This window comes from Pempheris klunzingeri, chromosome 15 (assembly GCF_042242105.1).
Source record: "Pempheris klunzingeri isolate RE-2024b chromosome 15, fPemKlu1.hap1, whole genome shotgun sequence".
Taxonomy (NCBI): domain Eukaryota; kingdom Metazoa; phylum Chordata; class Actinopteri; order Acropomatiformes; family Pempheridae; genus Pempheris; species Pempheris klunzingeri.
In genome coordinates, this window is record NC_092026.1 from 13,995,670 (window position 1) to 14,019,006 (window position 23,337).

General features: G+C 40.4%; 1 protein-coding gene across 1 annotated transcript in view; it reads left to right on the plus strand.

Moving 5' to 3' along the window:
* Nucleotides 1–22,514, plus strand: part of tox (thymocyte selection-associated high mobility group box) — a 34,001-nt gene extending 11,487 nt beyond the window's left edge. The window contains exons 3-10 of the mRNA XM_070845436.1: nt 5,316–5,426; nt 9,168–9,452; nt 14,865–15,110; nt 16,602–16,838; nt 17,615–17,695; nt 17,807–18,301; nt 20,830–20,990; nt 22,402–22,514. Coding sequence (XP_070701537.1) covers nt 5,316–5,426; nt 9,168–9,452; nt 14,865–15,110; nt 16,602–16,838; nt 17,615–17,695; nt 17,807–18,301; nt 20,830–20,990; nt 22,402–22,438 — 1,653 coding nt within the window. The 3' untranslated portion in view covers nt 22,439–22,514. The remainder of the gene's footprint in view (nt 1–5,315; nt 5,427–9,167; nt 9,453–14,864; nt 15,111–16,601; nt 16,839–17,614; nt 17,696–17,806; nt 18,302–20,829; nt 20,991–22,401) is intronic.
* Nucleotides 22,515–23,337: the final 823 nt, after the last annotated feature.

Sequence of the window (23,337 nt, forward strand, 5' to 3'; positions counted from 1 at the left end):
TGGACAAAAGATTCAGTCAGATTTTTGAATGATCAAAAATGGAGCGCACAGCCAATTAAAACATTTTATTTTAAACGGTTCTGTAAACGGCTGCAGCAAATTCTAGCTAAATACATTCCCAACTGAATTTTTTTGACTGTTATTGCCTACTCAGACATTGTGCTGTGTCAATTAGAGACACACGACTTCAGTTTTAATGATAATGTTTCTCTGGACAGTCCTGCTGATGGACAGTGGACCCTGTATTTCTCCTTCCTAGTTTTTTATCTCTGCCCTCCTACTTTGTATCCTCAGAATGTTTTGCCCCATCTCACTGTTGTGCAGCAGTTCTAATTGTGCTTGCCATTCAGACTTGTTTGTATTTAGGAAAGCTAGCTGACAATATTTTACAGCAGAGTTCTGTCGATTCTTTCTTCAAGATCATCATGGCCCACTTTGTCTATGAGCTCTCCATTACCTATTTCAGTTTTCAGTTATTTTCAGTTGCACCAAACCAACTTTTTCTTTCTTCCTGTTCCCCAAATCAGCATCACTAACTGCACTCAACCACGGAAGGCACATAAAGCATTACAATGATTTTCTATCTTGACGCTCACTCCTATACATAGAGAAAACTACTGCAGTACTGGGTAGGATTATTGAGCAGTATGTGTGCATTGCAGTTAAATGCAATTCTGGCTTTGAGAGTAGTTCTTCTGTTGAGGATGATTGCATAGTTATATTTGCATATTTGCAGAGATGATGTTAGACCCAGCCAGAATTTTAGTTTAAACTATCAATTTCGGTAGAATGTCAAAATAACAGTATTCGTATAATCATACGATCATACATGCATGTATGTATGTATGTATGTATATATGTACACATACATGTGTGTGTGACATGAGGGGGCTATAACTTTCATTTTGTTGAGCAACCCTGTGTAGTAAAATGACAAATAAATGAACCCTGAACCTTGAATCGCTTTACATTTATGAGGACATTGCAAGGTTATTTGGGGAGGATGAGGTTGGACGGAGGAGGTGTAATGCCGCCCCCTATTGATTTGGAACAGATTATTAAATTAACAGATTACAAATTGCACTTTTTATCTTGACTAAAATTTATGTCATTCAGACTTTTAGTTTTTGTTGATTAACTTTACAATCACAACAGAAATATGGTTGGAATGAATAAATATGCTCTTCGATTTGCTCTGTTTTTGACAAAAGCATGAAGAACAATTTAAAATAAGTCAACTAATTTTTTTACATTGATCTTGATTTGATAACAATCCTGTCATTCAGTGTTCATACTTGACCATTTAGTATTTTAGTCAGATTTCATGTCTATAACTCTTCTTCATCTTCGTCTGACTCTGACCCCATTTACACTTGTGTCACTTCATGGTTCTTGAAATATCCAGTCACTGTCTGATTTTCTGAATACACCTCTGCTTTGTCTCTTCTGTCTTAAAAAAGGTACTTTTACAAGTGAAGTTTGCTGTGTGTTCTCTGTCTCATTAAAGCAAGGATTAGATATCTTGGTGTCCACTTTGATCCGGAGGTCTCTTTTGGAAAGCATGTTCACAATATTACAAAGACTGCTAGCTACGATTCGTCCCATTCTTCATGACTTAAAACACTTATTCATGTGCTTGTCTCATCTCGGCTCGGCTATTGTATTACCATTTTCTCTGGCTTACCCAAAACAACTATTGGCAACTAGTGTAAAATACTGTTGCTGGAGTCTTAACCAAGACGAGAAAATGTGACCATATTATCCATGTTCTTATTTCATTACAGTGGCTACATGCTAGAGTTGACTTCAAGATTCTACTTGTAACTTAAAACATATTACACAGTCTTGCTCCATTGTACTTGTCACCTCTAGTCACTCCTCTTATAACCACTAAAGCACTACGGTCACAGAATGCCGGTGTTCTGACTATTCTAAAAACTCATCAGTAGGTGACAGGACTTTTTCTTCCCAAACATCTTTTCTCTTCCAATCAAAATTCGAGAGGCTAGCTCGGTTGACTTTTTCAAAAGTAAACTCAAAGCACATCTATTTTTATCAGCCTTTAAGCTCATTTAGTCTGCCTCAAGTTCTAAATTACGGTTATCGAAGTTTTTTGTATGCATGTTTTGGTCTGAAGCCCATGTATGAATGCACAGAAGCTCTATTTGTAAGTATTATATAGTTGTACTATTTTTATTTTCTTTATTTTATTTGTTTTAATGCATTTTTATAATTGTAAAACATTACATTACTCACTACAGCTTGAACTTTTTCTCTTGTGAACTAGAACAAACTGAAAAGAAGAATGTTCAATGACCTTTCACTGTTTAGGTCCCAAACATGTAAAACCTCGACAGCGAGCTCGGTTTTACACTGGTTGGACTTCTCTGTCATTATTTGCTTTTAAGTCAGCATTGGAAATGTACAGTGACCATAAGTGGCCAAGCTGGACATGATCTGGTCATGAAGTATTTTAGGCTTCTTCAGTTCTGCCTCTTGGATGGGAGGCGGAACATTCAAGTACCTTCAACAAGTCCAGTTGACTTTTGCTCAACTCCTAAGGAATAACTATGACCTGGATGACTGCGAATCTTCACAGACATGCAGTTTAAGTTAATTGTTGAAACTGTGAAAACAGTGACCCATGAATTATATGTAAAGTAGTGGAAGGCTGCAACCACACTTGGCCCAGTGCTGTCACTAGGACTGAAATGGTTATTCAGCTCATCAATTAGTCAGTCAATCTATAGAAAATTAATTGGCAATTATGTTGATAATCACATATTAATCTGAGTCATCCTTCAAGTAAAATGCCACAACACTTGCTGGTTACAGCTTGTCAATGGTTACAGTAGAATGTCTGTGAGGTGTGGATCATATATAACATATATAATAAAACATAATAACGTGAATAAAATGTGCAGAAGAAAAAAAGTCACTTTCAGCTGCTGAAAACTGTGGTTGGCATGTTCCACAATCTTATGACATCATATAGTTAAAATGATTCATTGATGAATTGAGAAGATAATTAGTAGATAAATCTGCAGTATAATCAGGGTAATTATTAATCGGAGCTAGCTTTCCATTTCAGCTCCCTGAGATGCCAAACAGAATAGGAAGTGTACTGAATGGAGAGATGGATGGAAATTTCCACAAGGGAACACTGCGTCCATTGCATCAAATCAGATATAGGTTTAAGGGTAGTCGATGGTGTATGTACAGCTGTCCTGTTACGTCACCTCAGCGTGATGACCAACCTATCAAACATCAGCTGTTTTTATGTTACCAAGCAACAGTCATAGAACAGCACTTTGCAGCAAACACTGTTTATATGACTCTGGGTGTAACTGCATTCACAAAGTAGTTTCCAGAGGCCTAGTGAGGCCTCTAGAGAATAAAGTGTGTGTTTGTTTGTTAGTAGAGAATTAACTCACAATTACCCCACAACAAAGTGAAGCCCACATTAATAAAAAGCTCTATAGAGCTACATTATTCATAGAGTACACTAGAGGAAATTGTGTGGTATGGAAATGTATGATTTGATGTTTAATTCATAGTGTTGTGCCATAAGAAGATGAGGAGTGGCGTGTAGAATAAAAAGGTATGGCTTTATTATTAAAGTACCATTGCATCTATAAAGCCTGAGGTTGTTGTCAGATTTTAGTCCAGTTTGACCCTCACCCTTTTCATTTTTTGAGCAGCAGTGTGGTGGTCCTGTATTAAACACATTTAACACTGTGTGTTCATGTATTAAGTCAACTTTGGTCTGCTGTCACAAATCCCCGACTCAGTCTATGACAAAGATGCTGTTTGTCCCTTTAAAACCGGCGACTGGCTGTGAATAAGGCCGCCACTTCACCAATTATTTGCATTTGAGCAAGGCACTGAACTCACACTACACACAGGATCAAAATGCACAACTTCTGTGCTGACACTGTGGTTCGGTCGACTAGTCACATGGGCGCTGACTCTGAACACAAACATGGAACTCCTGAGCATGTTTGTCAAATGATAAATCCAATTTGACTTTTTCAACACCCCTGAAAATGCTGACTAAAAAGCTACAGGCAGGGCTATTCAATGAAAGCCTACTTTGAAAGGAAAGTAATCAGAAACAAGATAGAACAAGTGGCTATTTGAGGCTAACTAAATGCTAACGTCAGCATGCCAAGACGCTCAGATTGGCGATGCTAACATGCTAAAGTTTAGCAGGTATAATATTTAACATGTTCTTTCTGCTTTGGTTAGTGTGTCAGCATGCTAACATTTGCTAATTAACACTAAACACAAGGTAGAGCTGGGAGTAAAGGGGATGTCACTTGCTTTTTTTGCTGCTCATCCTGAGGGGAACATGAATGCCAAAACCAATTTCCATGGCAATCTGTCCCATAGTTGAGATATTTCACTTAAAACCACTAATGTCAATCTCTGAAATGCCGGGTGCTCGCCAAAGTCATTAGGATTGATCCTCTGGGAACCATGAATGTCAACAGAAAGGTAACAGAGTAAACACCTCTGAAGCCCACTACTTAACACGCTGTATTTGTTTAATGTAAATGGGAAAAATGCAAACAGGCTGTGGATGAATGAGCTGGACTATATTTGTGTCCACTGCTTCCTGGAGCATCATTACCCACACAAAGCCTGTTTCCAGTCTTAATGCTAAGCTTAGCTAACCAGCTGCTGGCTCCAGGGTCATATTTAATGGCCAGATATGAGAATAGTATTGACCTTGTAATCTAACTGTCAACACTACAGCAAGTGAGCACATTTTCCAAAATATTAAACAATTCCTTGAAGCAACATAATGCCAGCTCCAACTCCAACAAACTAGCCTGTTTGTGCCAATGTTGTTATCTGTGTATGATGTTTTCATGTGTTTGTCTTTCTTCCCTCACTGCAGCTGTGCAGCACTCCATCTAACCTTTCCTTATCAGGGATTAGCTGTGGAGGGAATAACTAGCAATTTATTTACAGCCTCCATCGCTCTCTCTCTTTTTCCCCCGAAATAGCTCTCAGTATATCTCTCTTTCTTTGTATCGACTCAGTTCAGTTGTAGCTGTTAGTTGGTGTAATTAGAAGCAATATTACTCAACTATGAAGCCAGAACGTGACTTTGACCAGTGGATACTGTTTGTGTGTGTGTTTGTGTGTGAGTGAGGGCTTGTCGAGAAACTTAATATTTTTTTCTCTCTCTCTCCCTCCCTCTTGCTTTGTCCTTGCTCCTCATGATGACCTTTTCATGCGACCTCTGACCTTTTCCTGGCCTCTGCGTCCGTTTGAACCTTTGTTTGTCTTTGTGATTTATCCCACAGTTTCGTGTGCCACAGCCCCCTCACCCTATCAGCAAGGTGACACCACCCAACCCAACCTCACAACATTGGAGGAGGGACACACACATGGCCGACACACACCGTCTGCCTTGGGTGAATACACGCATGAACACACACACACACACACACACACACACACATTGCTGATGCAGCACTCCAGCCTTTCAGATGATTGTATAACTTCTCTCAAGCAGGTCGCTTCACTCACTGTTCACAGCTTCAGAAATTGCATTCTTCCAGTTAAACTTTACTAAATACCATACAAACTTTGCATTGTGCACATTTCCCTTGTCTGAGCATGGGGAAAACAAGCACATTTATCACTTACATAAAACATGAATGTGCTCAAGCTTTGGAACTCTCACGTAAATCCAATGACCAAAATACCAAAGTCGGATGCAGTCAAGCAAAACTCTGTACATCTCACATAAATACCATTAGACTAGTACTAGTACACATGTACCTCATACAGAGCCTAGAAATCCTGTACTTCACTGAAGGCTATTACATGTTATATTAGGGGTTCAGGTTCAGGATTGAGCTGTCTATGGCAGTTTGGAAAATTCTGACACATAAGTGGATCAGCTGTGTGAGTGGGTGCTACATGAGGCCACTAAAATGTTTGTGGGGAATCTCCCAGCTCTCACCCACACATATCAACACGTGCTGCTCTCTGTCTGCCTCCCAAACACACACACACACGATTCCTATCAGACTTTATTATATGATCGCAGAGAGCAGTGATGAAAAGAGTAAGATGTCAGTCAGGCTTTCATCAAACATACACTGAACCTTCTGGGTGTGTGTGTGTAGCGCTCAAAAGATGCCTATAATAATCCATGCCTGGCTACTCAGCATCTGCAGTCTATTCAGAATCTCTGATAAAGAAAAGGGAAGGCTTACATTATTGGAGCTGCAGTTTTTAAGTAAACAGACATTGCACTACAACATATTCAAATCATCAAAGCTAGATACTATGTACTAATGTGCAGTAACACAATATGATATGACACAAATACAGCATATGGAGAAATTGACTCAGATTTCTCAAATGACCTCTTTTCCACCTAAAACAAAATTGCAGATGCAGGTAAAAGCATAAGAACATTTAAGTATACCAGCCATCCTTATTACAAGTTAATACTGGCCGATTGACCAAAATCATGTACGTGAATGCACAGATAGTCACAGATCAGTTATCTACCCCTCCTAGACCCATTTAATCACCTCTCTGATAATAGAAACTGATGATGGTGGTCACACATTATTCTTGTACAACAGATATATGTGCTTTTTCATGTTATACCAAAACATCCATGAACATGGAGCTGGGAGAAGTGTGTAATGTGAACACAACATGTGTGAAGGGACTTAATCCTGACTACATTAGTCTTTCAAGAAGCTCCAAGTGCACAGGGAACAGACTATTGTACTGACATGAATGGAAGAGCAGAGAGGGGGAAGAGTAATTTATGCAGAACTTGAAGAAATGAGAGTGAGAGAGAGGGGGGGGGGGGGTAATTTATGTAGAGCTCTGAGTTCCAACAGGACACTGTGTTTAAGAGTGACCGTGAAACTGACCTGATAAACACAGTGTAAGTATATATTAGATAAACGTGACGAGACGTCCACACTCACAATTACAACACACACAAGGGTTAACTTTTTGAAACTAACTGGCTTGATAGAGGATTTTAGAGAGAAACTTAAAGGTTCTCTTTACAAAACAGCATACAGCATTAAACAACTATTTGCTATTCAAAGTTGCAGTGGAGTAACGTCGGCCTGAGCAGAGGAAGTCGCACTCATTGTGTGTGTGATGCAATATGAGCTTCTCTATCCTTTGTTTTGGTTGCGCGTGCATGCTAGTGCACGGGAGCCTGTGGATTGTCCAGCGAGCAGACTGCTAGCACAGTCAAACTGAGCTCCGAAGCGAAGAGAGCTTGTCAGTCAGCAGTTGTGTACAGAACCAGCACGTATGAACAGGAGACCCAGCCGCGGAGCAGAGGCGGAGCGTGGGGGGAGGAGGGAGGGTTTTGGTCTGAAATGCTGAGATATCCTATAAAGACCGTTAACTGATTAAATTCTTGAGTGCAGTACAGGACGAGAGGACTTAGTGGCTGATCGAACAAGAATGCAAACAAAGAAACTACTCCATTTATCTGATCTTTGGTGATACAGTAATATTGAGATATGTAATCATGTATGTGCTTTCAGATCAGACTCATAGAAAAGCACCACATCAGGTTGGTATTCAGTAGTTCTAAACCTCAAACATATTTAGGGCTGATTGTGAAACCACCGACTCAGATGACTAGACTTGGTCAGATCTCAGAGGGGAGTTTAAGAAGAGAACTGTACAGACTCAGAAGCATTCTCAGGATGAAATAGTTTGTGCAGTATGTATACTGTATGTGGGATCTGTTCAGCACTATATATACTGCAGGTTCATGGAAAGTGCAGGATCCAGTGTTTAGTTGCGCCCATACATGGAGCTAAAAGTCAGGATATCTTGGCCTCTGCTACTCCAATGCTTGCCCCACTTTTGGAAATGCAATGCTCAATGTCTGAACTGTCCATTTAATATATTGCAAAGTTGTCTTTGCTTGTAATTGGTGTCTTTGCATTATCTAATGGTTGCTTTATCAAAATTAGAACCCTGTGAATTAACACTGGAAACAGTTTTTAGTTGCTGGGTACAAGGTATTAATCATTTTTCATATTCCCAAGTCGCACACTTTCCGTTTCCCACATTGTATTTCTAAGTGGTGACCCTATCAACTTAAACCTTTGCTCTTACCACTGTGGCTGTTAATCACATCACATAATTCTACCCCTAACTCACCACCACAAGCCATGCAACTCATAACTCAACACTGCATGATGGGCTTGAGATAGAGGAGAAAAGAGTGACAGAGAACGAAAGAGTGAGAGAGATGAAAGAGAAATTGAGGATGAGATTAGAAGAGCGAGAGAGCTAAAGAGGGGTGGAAGACGGAGGATGGTGGGAGATGAAGAGCAGAAGAGTACGAGAGAGAGAGACTGGTGTGGCTAGCCAAGCAGAAAAGGCTGTCAGTCTCTATAAAAGATCTCCTCTGTCAGATTAGTATGAGAGGGCTTCTCCAACACAGCCTCTCTCTCTTTCTCTCTCACTCCATTTCCCTCTTCATGTCTCCCTCTTATTTTACTTTGCTCTCAGAATAATTCATTATCATATAGGGAACTGCTACTGTTTTTCTTTTTCCATGTTAGATTAACACTGTTATAGTTTTACACACAGCCTGTGTTTTATATGTGTGTGTATATATATATATCACTGCTTTGTGCTGTTGCTGAATGAGTGAGTATTTGCTCACAAGGCTTTTTTTTCATGACTGGGTATATCATTAGTGATAATTAGTCTGTGATAAGAGCTCCGGCTGTGGAAGAATGACTACATGACACAACACAGAGCCGTAGTTCAGACTGGATTCAGCGTTCGGGGGTAATGGTGATGGGCAGTTTTTCCTTCTCTTCCATCTATTATCTCTGACAGTAATGCCTCATGACAGTTTGGTCTCTTACAGTCCCCTATACAATTCTCATTGATTTTCTCTAAGTTGTCACTCTGCTGAAGGCACGATTGCCCACCCACCCGAGCTCTATCCTGATATGTCAGCTTACCCAAACATGACTTTGTCCCACATCAGTGAAGAGCAGTAAATAAAACAACAATGTGATGAATAAGATTACAGCTACAGATATGCAATACAGTGTGATATAGTATATTGGAATAAAAGTATAGTTTTAGAGGTGTCTAATTGTGTTTTTGCTAATCTCTCTTTCTCTATATAGTCATACGCAGTGGGCGGTTTGGGTGATGAGGACTTCAACATCCCGCCCATCACTCCCCCCACCCTGCCAGATCACATGCTGCCCCACCATCTCCCCCATGATCCCCCCTCTGGACCATACCACACTCTGGACCCCCCTCCCAGCTCTGCTCCACACCACCCCTACCAGCTGCAGGGCATGGATCTGCCTGGCATACCCGGTAGCCAAGATGGAGCTGCAATGTTGAACCAAAATGGTGGCATGTTTAGTCCAAGTGGCGGCCCAATGACCAGTACACTGTCTGTGGTAAGCGCTCATAAATAAATCACACATTAACAGCAGTTCTACTGACTGACAGGGAAATGGAGGCAGGATGGTGTGCAGCACAATTTGAAAGTTGCATTTCTATACATGACATTAGAAAACATGACCTTTCCTCTGATAGACCACTACCACCACTATGAGTGAGGGCAACTTTGCAGAAGTTTAAATGAATTGTTTTCAGACTCTAGCAGAGTGTATACATGCCCACATAGCCAGGAGGTTCAACACACCTGTGCTGGTGTGTAGAAGCTTTCAAATTTTGGATAGTGGAAAACATTGAAGCACGTTTAGCGTTCCTCTTACTCTACTTTGGATGTTTGTCTTTCATTGATTTATCTCTTTTTATAATTTATTCAAAAAAGTATTTCATTCAATGAAATCTATATAATTGATGAATTCAAAATTCTTCACAGTCTCCAGTCACTAAGTGTTTATAAATCTTTGCTTAGATGAGAGACAAGTAATGAGAATGTGCTTTGAGATGTGAATGAGGACAGTAAAAGTAAGTCACCAGTTGTGAATGGTTACGTTTTACATGCTTGCCGTTGAATATTGATTAAACTTGTCGTTATCCAACAACGCCCCATTTCACACTTTAGCTGGGAGTTACTCAGTACTCTACTATCTGAGGTCAAAAATCAGCTCTGATACCCCAGAGGATCAACTGCAGAGGACCGCAGAGCTGTGCACGATGTTGTAGGAATGATTTTAGACATTTTTGTAAAATACAATACTTTTATCAATGTAAAAAAGGTTCACGAGGGAAATCATTTCATTCATCAAGATTAATTCAAGCAGATCAGCTGCTCCACAACATGAGGAAACTATACTTTCAACAGTCACCTTGGATTGTGCTTGATACTCAAAGGACATATTTGAAGTGGACTTTGACTTTGCTAGTGGGAACTCATTGTCTCATTGAGTCTTATGATTTGAACTTACAGCCAACTGGTATATTTTAACGATATTCTTTCATATTTTATTCAGTTTAACTTTGTTAAATAGAATACTGCCTGGGGCAGTGTTATTTGAATCATGATAGCTGGTTGATGTGACATTTTCTCCATATTTTAAGTCTTCATTTCACAGTAAAGTGAGAATCACGCTTTTAGCTGTGACATTCAGATGTGGCTGACTGTGTCATACAGTAAAGAGACGAAAACTTCACCTTAAACTCGTAGACTGTCATAGAAACTGAGCATTCAGTGGGATGAAAGAGGCATATGTGTCAGTGTTTGTAATAAGGATTTCTCTCTTTTTATTAAGAATGAAACTTTCTCACCTCCCTCTCTTGATCTTTCTATCTGCTGTCTCCATCTCCATATTAAATCGACCTGTTATAATATGAAGTGTCAGTTTGAAACCTCATGATAAGCTTTCAACCCTGACTTCAGTTGAATTAGAATGACTATAAAACCACATAGATGTTTCTCAAATAAGTTTTAATTAAATTCAGATTGTGACTAACTTGTGTGTTAACTGTGACAGTGGAGGTAATTATTTTAGTCTGAAGGGTCTATTTTCCATCTCTGTCTGTCTCAGTCCTACCTTTTCTCTGTCTCCTCTCTACCCTTGCTTTTACATTCTCATACTAACATTCATCTACTGCCAGTCTATGAATGATGGTTGCTTAGCAACCGTGCCTGGCACAGCCTAATCAGGGTGGGTGGGGGGGCTTGAGAGATTCAAGTCAATGTGTGTTATTCAGAGAGTCGGCAAGACGACTCTGTTGCAGTTAAAATTGAGATCTTGACTGTTCTGTTTTTTACTTTTGGCTGCCACCTGACAGAAGGTTAATGTTTTAGCTGGTGACTTTATTCCAACTGGGTCAAAATCATCATCTATGTTACAAGGTGTTTTCTGATCTAAACATGCAATTTTTAGATTTTAGAACACTTTGTTTGAAACAAACAACAGTGAGCTATGGGATGGATGAACGAAGAACACCACCCTACAGTAACTCAAAAGTGGTAACCTACATTTAGGCAAAATGGCCATTAAATGCTACTGTAAGAGAATTCACAATACATGTTTATAATTCTTTAATATATCTAATGTTAGGAGGCCAATGTTGGTTATATTGCAAATAAAAGAGCTGCTTTATGGAAACATTGAATTTTAGGACTTTGTATCAATCTAATGAAGTGCCTTCATATTACAGTTATTTAATGAAGTAGCAGAAAACAGTTAGGCAATTATATTTCTATAAATGCACAATATGGCGATATTCATCAGTATCGTGACACAAGATTTCATACAATGAGATACCAGATTATCATTCTTTCACCATAGTTCTGACACATTATAGTTGTTATCATTATAGACACATTATATAGAATCAAATATCTGTGAGATAAGTTAACCCACTCATCTTCATAATTAGACCTACAACTATTAGTCATTTGGATAAAAATTAGTTGGTAATTATTACAGTAATTGATTAATCATTTCATTTTTTTCAAGCTAATATGCCAAATATTTGCTGACTCCAGGACAGTGCGTTGCTTCTGTTGGTCTCACATTATGGCAAATTGAATATTTTTGTGTTTAGACTGTCGCTTTGACAAAACAAGACATTTGTAGCTGTAAGAAGGAGATGTAAGATTTGTTGGACATTTTTCAGTGTTTTCTGATGTTTTACAGACCAACTGATAAACAGAGGGAATACAGTAGTTTATCAATAATGAAAATAATTATTAGTTGCAGTCCTAATATTAAGACTTTTGAATAACTATTATAGTTTGTCTGCGAGTTTGAATACTTCAAAATCTGTTTTGAAACTTTCTGACATTTAATGTAATTATGGAGTTTTAATTTTAGAAAATATAACTGAAGACCATTGGAAAAAATATCTATTCAAAGAATAGGAAATTAATAATAATATAATGCTAAAAATGTTTATTGTTTTTTTACATTTTGATTTAGCAATAATAACAATTATTATTAATTGTTACATTTTGTCTTCTTGTTGCTCAGTCTGATGGATCGTAATCAGAAGTAACCTCCTTGGCATCATAATCATGATCAGATGGATTTTTATGGAAAGATCTCAGAATAAAAATGGAAACTTTAACATCATGTAATTTCATTACAACTGGGCAGAAGATCATTTGATACAATCAAAAGCCTCAGACTAAATGACCATGTGATTATTTATTCTATAAAAATAAATCCTTTGAAATGCTGAGATGAAAATTTACATTCAAAGTTTGTATTGATCATAGGAAAATAGTAATACTACAAATATTGTATATTGAAGTATCTCATTTTAATGACTAATGACATTTTAATGATACATTTAACAATTAGGCTGCTCAGTTAATAATAGCTAAGCTGTGATTTTGACATTTCTAACTTAGTTAGTTAGTAATTCAATGTGATTCGTAATAGAAATTACATGTTTTTTTAGGTGAAAGACTTTACCATATGTTCTTGTGCAATACAAAAAAACTGCTGCACTTTGCATTTTGAAATCCCCTGATGAACCACACCTGGGTGAAGATGTGAGCATTCTGTGTATAGCTGAAGCTTTTTCCTTCTCATGGCATGAGTCAGCCATGAGGCCCCACTTTCATTGGGGGTTCCCCCGCTGTTATTTTTTCTATTCAGCCCATCATCAGAAAAGGAAAATCCGATTGTGTTTTCCATCACTTATGCTTTTATTCGACCTTCTGACCTCCTGTCTCGGTCAGCAGACACTACTAATGAGGGTAAAACGAAACTAACTGCTCAAAACTACAGATGAGATACCTCCTTTCTGTTTTTCAAATATCCTACTTTACATTTTGCTTTGGTGGATTTTAATTTATTTAAGTAAACTTTTTTTATCATTCAAAATCCATCATCCTCATTATACATACAGTCATAAGAGTAACAGTAATAAAATAACGTATGATGAAATCGTTATCAAGAATTGTCAGTAATTACATTTGATCAGAAAGAATATATTTCCACAAACTCAATGTTTTTCAGTAAAAAGGAAAAGGTTTTGATTTATTACATGTATTTCTTTTTTGTATTTTAACAATGCATCATCAGTAGTTATTTTGGTCCTCAGGTCTTCGAACAGTTCCTGTTTAAACATTCTTATGTACATCAGGCACAATGTCAAATTAATGTTACGTAAAACGAAACGTAAAAGCTCTGTGGAGGATTATGACAGCAGAAGATTTTGACCGTTAACCAGATTGACATTTACTTAAGGCTCAACACAACCACTGCCAAACCGCAGTCATCATTTTTCGGTATTTCTACAAGCACGTACGCCAATATGAAAACCTCTTCCCGTGTTAAAGAAATGTCACTTGCTGTTCCATCTAACTACTACAGCAGTATTCAGAGTCTGTTGCCAGTAATCGAGTAATGTGTTTCCAAAAGGGGCATAGTGTGCCAGACCACATCCGTTATTATTCAGTGCTTACTAAGGGGAAACTCTAAATACACCTCACCAACAGAGTCTCATCCTCACATTTGTGAATTTGTGTCAAAGTTCCCATGCTGAGGGTGTTGGCAATGCTAACTTTTGTTTTCCTGAGAAATGGACTGAATAACATTGGTGACTGACTCATCACGAGACTGCTCCCAGTCGAGACTGAATTTAGCTAAACAGTGGTTGATAGAAACAACAAACTATGCTGTGAAATAGCATTCCGTCATTGGCCCAAAACTAGTTTGAACTTCAGACGGAAAAGGTGCAAACTGAACTGAACAAATTTTGTAATCCTATTAAGACAGCCGTTAAGTACACCTCCCACTTTGATATGTGTAAGTTAGCATCATTTAACAATGCTCACAGAGAACAACGTGTAGAAACCAACTCACACTGTGATGACTTACATCCACTGTACGAGTTTGTGAGAATCCTTTCAATTTAATAAAAATGACATGCAAGTAGCCCATCTAATGTCTTAGAGGTGTAAGAGTGTGTGCTTTGGTAGTTTCTCGTGGGTAAGTTACTACTACAGCCTCAGCGAGATAGTGTTTCAACATGACACAGCTCATAAGGATGAATGATGTGTTCAATCGGCTAGCTATACATGTCCTACCCCCCAAAAAAAGGTGCATGTTTTAGCTTTAAAGTGGATCAAGAAGGACCCAAACAAGAGAATGCAGTTATGATAGAATATAATCCATTTACCACTGCCTATGTCCACATTAGGAAAAATGTCTGTGCAAGATGTTATAATCTACAAGAATTCATGGCAGCAAATAGCTTTTTCTCGGTGGTGGACTAATGGAAAGCCGATGGACAACCTAGACTGTTGGCACAAGTGGCATCATTTCTAGGAAGGACACTGTTATACAGATGAAAAGAAAACCTAGCTGCAGACTTGAATATTCTGTAGATGGGCCTCTTTTTACTAACACTGATTATCACATGTTGTCTTGACACAGATGCAGCAGATGGTGAACTCTGATGCTCGGTTTACCAGCAGCCAGCAGCCAATCGAAGCAGCGCTTGGACCCAGGAGCCAATCGGGCATGAGCCAGCAAAGTCAGTTGTCCACCATCAACCAGTCCCAGCTGGGGCTGAGTGGGAACTCCGTTACCCATAATTCTCCTTCACCACCTGGAAGTAAATCTGCCACACCATCTCCCTCCAGTTCAGCACATGAGGACGAAAATGATGACGGACTAAGGGTAATACACTTATACACACACACACACACACACACACACACACACACACACACACACACAGAGGCTCTGTATCTCATGTTTCTATGAGTCACTGAGTCATATCTCACTGCGCTGTAGCCACCTTTTGTATTTTTCTCTGTGTTTCAGTGGCTGGTGTGTATGTAGACAGTGAAGAGTTATGTTAATGGTATGTGTCATAATAGACTCATTCTCCCTGCATATCAACTAGATGGAAATCAGCCCCCCTCACTGTTAGGTGTCTCACACTGAAACAAGCACACTGCACCAAACTGACTGTTCATATTATGGGGAAATGAAACCATCTCTGTACAGCTGAACACTATCCACCAATTTTATCGTTTGCATTGGTTATGTGTAGAAGAAAGACGGGCAACATTCTAAGCAAGTACACAGGCAATGCTTGCTTCAGGAAGGATGGGGAATAGGCAACAAAATAGACATAGCATATACATTTATAATACACGACGTGTAGTATTAGCTGTACTGTATTAGCTATATAATTCAGTTACACACGCCAGTAGTGTTTAGTAGTCACAAGCAAATATCTTTATTTGGCAAGGCAGGTTCATTTGTATAGCACATTTAAATATGTGCCATTTAAAATGCTTTACAAAAGGCTAAGGAATGACAGGTGCAAGTTTGAAGAACACCGTTAAGAAGAGAATACATTAAAAAATGAAATAAAACTATTTCTTCGGCAGTGAGCTCTGTGCCTTGAACTTGACTTCACGTTGTAAAAGGTCAAAAAATAGAGAATACAGTCTATATGAGAATGTCATTGTGGCTAATGTGCCTTATTAAGCCCTGATAGAAGGCAGAGTTATAGGTCAGCATGCATTACATAGATATTAAACCTGAGTGTGTGGTGAAGGTAAACTAAGCTGTATCACTGTAGTTACAGTTATTTTCTAATAAATAGTTTCCTATTAAGACTTAAATGATTTGGTTCTAATTACAAGAGACAAAGTTCTGAGTCAGTTCTTTTAAGTTTAGTTTAAAAGCAGTTGTTGATTTCACAAAATGTTTTCATCATTATTTACTTTATTCTTCATATTTATTGAATCATATGTAATATCTGTAGACAAATTTCACATTGAGAGAACACCCTGTGAAATTACTGTGTGCAGTCTTCTCTTCTGAGAGGCTGGTGGGGTGTTTCTGCATATTTAATCTGTGGTTGATTCATAGTGGTTTGAGATCACATTTTAGTCATGTGAGAGTCACCGTAGACACTTTTATAGGTATGAATTGTTAAAATTCCAGGTGAACAATGATAAAGGAAAATGGCGCCTAAAAGAATCATACAGTTTTTTAATGATATAGTCAGTTCACTACCTAGCCACTATTTTAGTTTTTTGTTCTAATGAACTAAATTCCATTCATCCCTCTGTCCATCCATATATTTGTCCATCCACACTGATTTCTTCGTATCTACCTGTGTCCTACTCAACCTCCTTCTTTTCCTCTTAGCTGGGCGGTGGAGTAGAGAAGAGGCCAGCAACGGTGGACATCTCCAAGAAGCCCAAAACACCAAAGAAGAAGAAGCGAAAGGACCCCAATGAGCCAGTGAAACCAGTGTCTGCCTACGCCCTGTTCTTCAGGGATACCCAAGCCAACATCAAGGCCCAGAATCCCAATGCTACCTTTGGGGAGGTGTCAAAGATCGTGGCATCCATGTGGGACGGCCTGGGAGAGGAACAGAAACAGGTACGTCCTCCCTCACATCACATCATAGGAGGTCCATTAAAACTGACCGTCGCCAGATTTCCTGCTGAAACTGATATATGTAAGTTCAATTTGATACCATGAAACTTGGCCCGGACATTCTTGAATTTTCATTGAGCATCACCACCAGGTTGTCAGTGTAGTCCAGAGTGAACTGTTAGACACGGGGAGTTCAATATCAGCTTAGTACAGCCTCACAGCAAAGCTAACATTTCTGCAGACTCTTGTTTCTGAATTGTGGCAGTAGCAGATGATCAAAGGAAAAAAATCCCAGTGAGCAAAAATAACATGTCTACTCCATTTAGTAAAACCATAAAGGAAGAGTGAGAGCTACTTTGTCTATGTCAGAAAGAAACAGTTTTCCAAGGAAACATCATCTCTTAATAGTACCACTGAGACTATCAATCATTACTGAGCTTGCCACAGGTGGAATTTCAACTGAACTGAACAAAGTTCAGATTCAGAGATCAGTTATAGTAGCTGCCTTGGGAATTCATTGTGGTTACATGTTATTAATCAACTGTGTCAGCTAAGGGCACTACTGTGAGCCCCATGATGGTTAAACCGGAGTACACACTATGTTACGATGATTTCATGCAGAGTGTCTCACAGTTGGGTTGTTGATTTTCTTCAATTAAAAACTTAGTAAGTGGTACTTGTATTACATATTTCTAGGAATGACGTCTTCAAATGCTGTAAAGTGTAATGAAGGTTGAAAGTCCAGCAGTCGGTAGAGAGGTAAAATGTTTCTGTTTCAGGTATACAAGAAGAGGACGGAGACGGCTAAGAAGGAGTACCTGAAACAGCTGGCTGCCTACAGAGCCAGCCTGGTCTCACAGGTGCCACAAACACAAACACAGTGATAATTCAAGTTACTGCCATTTAGCTGATGTCCTACATGAGTCAATGGGTCGATCTGAAATGTTTTGTTCTGCCTTTTCTCCTTACAGAGTTACAATGATACATCTGACATGAAGCTGCCCCACTCTTCCTCCACGTCTTCCTCCTCCTCTACCTCAATGTTCACACCCAAACCTTCAGTCTACCCCGGTCACCCAGGCCAGCAGCCTCCCTCCAACTCACTCACCCACCCTCACTCTCTCCCTCCCTCTCAGCACCAGGCCATGTACATGTCATACCCTCACCCATCGCACCCTTCTCACGCTTCAAGCCCCAGCCTCGGCCCACACCTCCCACCTCCTCACACCCAGATTCACCCCCAGCTCCAGCCGCTGTCCTCTAGAGGGACGGTGCCGCGGCCCAGCATCCCCCACCAGGGAGCTCTGTCCCATGGCAGCATGGTGGCAGCGTCCACTCCTCCTCTCCAGGTCAGCCCTCCCCTCCATAGCCAGGCACACCAGGCAGGGCTCCACAGCCCACACCATCAGCACCAGCAGCTCACTGGACACTCAGTGGGAATGACACACTCACCTGCTATGACACAGGTCAGTCACACGCTGAATGCACATCATATACCTCAACATGTGGTGGGTTGGGACCAGGGCAGCATTGTTGCCTCGCAGCAAGAAGGCAGAAGGGGTCTGGGGTCTTTCTATGTGGAGTTTGCTTGGCACACTGTATTGTTTTGATCAAATATTACTCAAACAGAAGTAAATGGAGCATTTATGGGAGAGGCAGCTGCAGATTAATCCACATTTGGTGCTTTAGCTTCAGTGAGCTTTTGGTGCAGCCGGATGGTGTATGTGGGATTGAGTGTAAATAAATTGCAGTGTGTGTGTTCATGGTAATGAAGGAACATGTCGTTCAGTGTAACGGTGTGTGTCATTGATGTGTGTTTGGATCATAGTGGAGCTCTATGGCACAGAGGAACAAGATGCATCAGGCTTAGATAGACACGAAATGTATTATATGTTTTGGTTTTTATTGGATTTGGTGACAATCTGAAACATGTGAAATAATCACCAGCCTCATAGTTTAAATACTACTGTTTGGCAATTTGGATCAAACTTGTTAGTAGTGGTGTCTATCTCAGTAGTTGCTGAAGTGACATGAAATGTATTGCATAAGTTGAGATATCTAAGACCATCAAATGATGCTGTTCTGGATTTTAGTTTTTTCCTCCTGACATTTTAAGTGTGAAATAAATGCAGTAAAAGTGAATGTTTTTCGGCAAAAGGAAACACTTGTGTGTAGTTAAACTTGTGGTTTAAAATACAGGTGAACAGTCTTATCTTTAAGAGCATCTTATGATTTCCTGGGTTTACTCCATGTGAAACTGACTTCCTTTAAGTACTTTCAAATCATTTACTTATGTAGTCACTGAAATGAACTCTTTCACGTGTGATGTGTCAGATATTTTCACTCATATTATTGTGATATATAGCCACATGTTTGCTGCTAAAAATACTGAGCCGTCTGCTGCGTTCCACTCTACATACTGCGTGCACACAGTACACAATGTACTGATTGTGGTTATGCATATAAAAAGGATATCAAGGAAATCCACATACTTTACTGTTTTATATTAAGAGAAAATGATGTAATGTGCTGTTGGATATCAATCAAAGAGACAACAATGTGTTCTTCTCAAGATTTCTTATTTCTCACACACACACACACAAAACAGTTGTGTTTTGAAATAAATCCAGCCTTTACTACTGGCATTAATCCTAATTATTAGCTAGTTGTTTTGAACGTTGCTATTGGATGAGTTCAGTTTTGACCTGTAGAAATTGACACGCGGTAACATGCAGACTTGTAGAAATAGTTTATAGAGACAATCAACAAATGAATCAAGTTCTGGAATCTTTTTATGGAAAATCTGTTCTTAATCAGGTTTTGTGTGACTTTTGTTCAGACATGTCTGTTGTCATATTCTCTGCTTCTTTCTGTCCCTGTCTCATGTAGTACAGTCAGGCAGTTAATCGATCTATAAATGATGATGATGATCCGTTGATAGGTCACTCTGTCAAGACAGGGGGGAGAGAAGGACGAGTGGCTGTGATGTGAATGAGTTAAATCTGATGTTAGACGGTGTGAAAATGGGGGATGGAGTATCACTTCCCGTTTTATTCCCCCTTTTTATACTGCATTTTAAAATCCCACACTCCCATAATCCCCCTTTCTCTCTCCTACATGTTCCATATTTTTGCAAAAAAAAAGTGACAGAGCTCTAAACTTTCTTTCTCTAAGTAAAGAGTGAGAAATGATGGGGGAAGGGAGAAAGAGAGAGAGAGAGGGAAGAGAGAGAGAGACAAAGAGGCAGATGGGGTCTTTGTGAAGGAGTGAAGGAGAAGAATTTGCTCAACAATGGATGAATAGGTGAGGTAGAGGGAAAGAGGGGGAGGAGAGGGGGGAGAACCCAACCACCTGCTGTCCTCCTCTTTCTCCTCTTTCACTCACAACACTCAGATTAAATTCCCTTTCAGCCTCTCTCTCTCTCTCTCTGTCTCTCTCTCTCTCTCTCTCACTCACACACTCTTTGCACTTTGTCACTACTCTTATTCATTTCTCTGTCTTTCCATCTCTCTCTCCTCCCTCGAGTTGTTTATGGTAAGATACATGCCCACCTCCCTTTCCCTCTCCTCTTCCTCCTCTTCCCCTGCTTCTCCTCTACTTTTATGCTTTGGTCTCCTCCTCCCGCTTGCTACACGATAAAATCAGCAAGACTCTCAAAACGGTCTAATTACTGCTGATGAATCTGTGACTGATCCCTGTCTGCTTTTTTTCCCCTTGAGTTACGTTCCTGCACATCCCTGTTAATCAGGAACCATTTTACCAAAAGTTAGTTGCTACCACCATCCGCTGTCTATGGGCTCATTCAGGGCGCCATTACTGCCACGGTGTCCCACACCAGAACCGACCAACGTAACAGACTCCTGTTAGCGGAGTACAAGCCTGTGCGTGGCTCACCAGCCATCGTCATGCACATACACGATGAAGTGTATGACAATTATTTTTAGTAAGACACTTTTATTCACGTTCAACATTTTTTTTTTTGTTTGTATTCCAGTGCTACCCTCCCTCCCTGCAGTCTGACTACCAGCAAATAGGAGGGGGTATGCTTAATAGTGGAGCAGTGATGTCATCATCGATGGACTACCACCAGCTGGGTCGACACACGCCGAACCACCACCCCTCACTGGACTGGAGTACTGATTACCATGGCAATGGGTAGGTATTGGGCTTAGACCAGGGGTGTCCAAACTTTTTTCACTGAGGGCCACATACAGAAAAACATATAAAGGGCTGGGCCACTCACTAGAAGTGAGCTATATTGCTAACTTTAATCCACTAGAGGTGATGTATATCGCCTCACCTCTAGTGGATCAAAGTGGGCAAAATCAATCAAATGTTGGTAAATTCTGCTTGATAACTGAATATGATTCAAGAAAAAAAACAGCCTTTCCATTAGTGGGCTTTCATTTATTAGTTGTGGTACAAGCTGCTCTTTGCCTTGTAGGTTCTTGTTCGGTGTGTTAAGGTGATCAGTGAGATCCACTTAAAATGCCAACCAGAGAGGGTCACTGAGCTCATGAAGAGATCCTTCTCTCTTCAAAACTGGTCCATTTCTGATCTCAGGGAATAAAACCACTGCAGCGCAGAGCCACGACTTAGCCAGCGCACACGAGAATGGTAGAGCAGGCCAGGCCAGGCCCCCCCAGCACCAGCACCAGCACCAGCATCAGAGAGGGAAGCTTGAAATAGTCTGTGCTAGAGCCCTGGTGCTTGAATTAACAGCCTTACCTCCACTTTCTTGCCCCTCGGCGGACACCGTAGATTCCTTTGTGCTGGCCTGTCCCAGCTGGAGCCCCATCCGTCGTATCTCCACACAGCTCGTCCCATTTAAGTCCCATCATGCCAACTGCATCTGGCACAGCTTCAAAAACATCCTCACTCGTCGTGGTGCTCTTTAGACTGTTAACATCAAGCAGCTCCTCCGTAATGCAGAAGTGATCTTCATTAGTTATTAGCTGTGCTCTCATCGCACACCGCGTCCGAAACTTTCTACACTCACTTGCTCTCTTACGTTTCCTTAATTCTGCCATTTTGAGTCACCTGTAGCACATTTCTTCTTCTATTACTGATTTTATAGAGAAGCTGCCTCGTTCAAGACAGTTACTCCACCTAGTGGTGAGACTAAGAAGTACAATACAGTCCAGCGCAAGTTCCATGTGTGGGCCTTATTCCAATACATTTTTAGAACTTCGGGCCACAGTTGGCCCGCGGGCCGTAGTTTGGACACCCCTGGCTTAGACGGTTAGCCTGTTAGATACTAGTGATGGTAAAGAAAACTAAAGGTTCGAACCCTTGTTCTCCCTGCGCTACAGTCCAAAGACATCAGGTTAGGTTCAGTGGTGACTCGAAATTGCTCGTGAGTGTGAGTGTGAGTCTGTCTGGCAACCAGTCCAGGGTTTACCCCACCTCTCGCCCAAAGTCAGCTGGGATTGGCTCCAGCCCCCCCACGACCCTGAAGGCTAAGCGGTATAGATAATGGATGGATGAAACAATGGGACAGATGTCAGATAGAGTAAATTCTATTGCTGCCGTAGCTTCACTTTTTGTTTCCCCCGTCTCTCTGCAGAGCTCTTCAGAGAGAAAAACATCTCTATCTGAGCTAATCTCAGGACAACGTGACACTTCAACCAAGCCCTTCTACTGCCACACCACGGAACCTCCAGCCTCACCTGTACATGAACCCGGGCCAGCCCACTCCAACCATAACCTACTAAGGACTCAACCAACAGACCACATACACTTGAACTAAACTTGAGTTCAGCACTTCAAACAGAAGCCCAAGCAGTAGAGTAAAGGGACACTTCGTCCCCTCTAAGGGACGACAGGACAGGAAGCTTCTGCGTGTCCAACAGCTGGTCGGACATCTGTATTTTTTCTACTGAATATTTACAGCTTAAGACGTGCTGTGATTTGAATTGGAAGTGTGTATACCAGCGCCAAGAGGTGGGCAGGTCCTGTGGTGTGAACCATGATGATAGGTGTATATACTCCAACCCTCATAAAGGGAGATTCTGTCTAATTTCCTGTCTGCCCAAAAATGTTCATGTCTAGTTCCTCATTTTGTAAGGACGGTGTTCACTGTTCGTTCCAAAAGGCTCCGATGAGCACATGTAAATTGCTGTAACATAGTTATTCAGGCTGTCGCTTTTAAAGCCAATTGATTTTTTTTCTTCAACTTTGTAGTTGCTGTGTCCTTCTACGGCCAAAGTCAAGGGAAAGCATCAGACAAAGGGTTAATAACCAAATACTACCCAGATTGTGTTTACTTGCTGGTTCTTTGATTAAAGGCAGGATGTGTGACACTGAAGAAACTCTCAAGAAGAAACAATAAAAACCAAAGCAATCCCACCCCCTCCCTTCAGGCCTTCCTCCTAAAGCCTTCTCCCCCCGAAACACATGAACGTGGCTGGAGGACGAGTCCATGATAGTGATGAAGATCGGCCACCGTCATCACTGCTCCACTTAGCTTTTTCAGTCTGAAAAATAAACAACTGTTCGATGC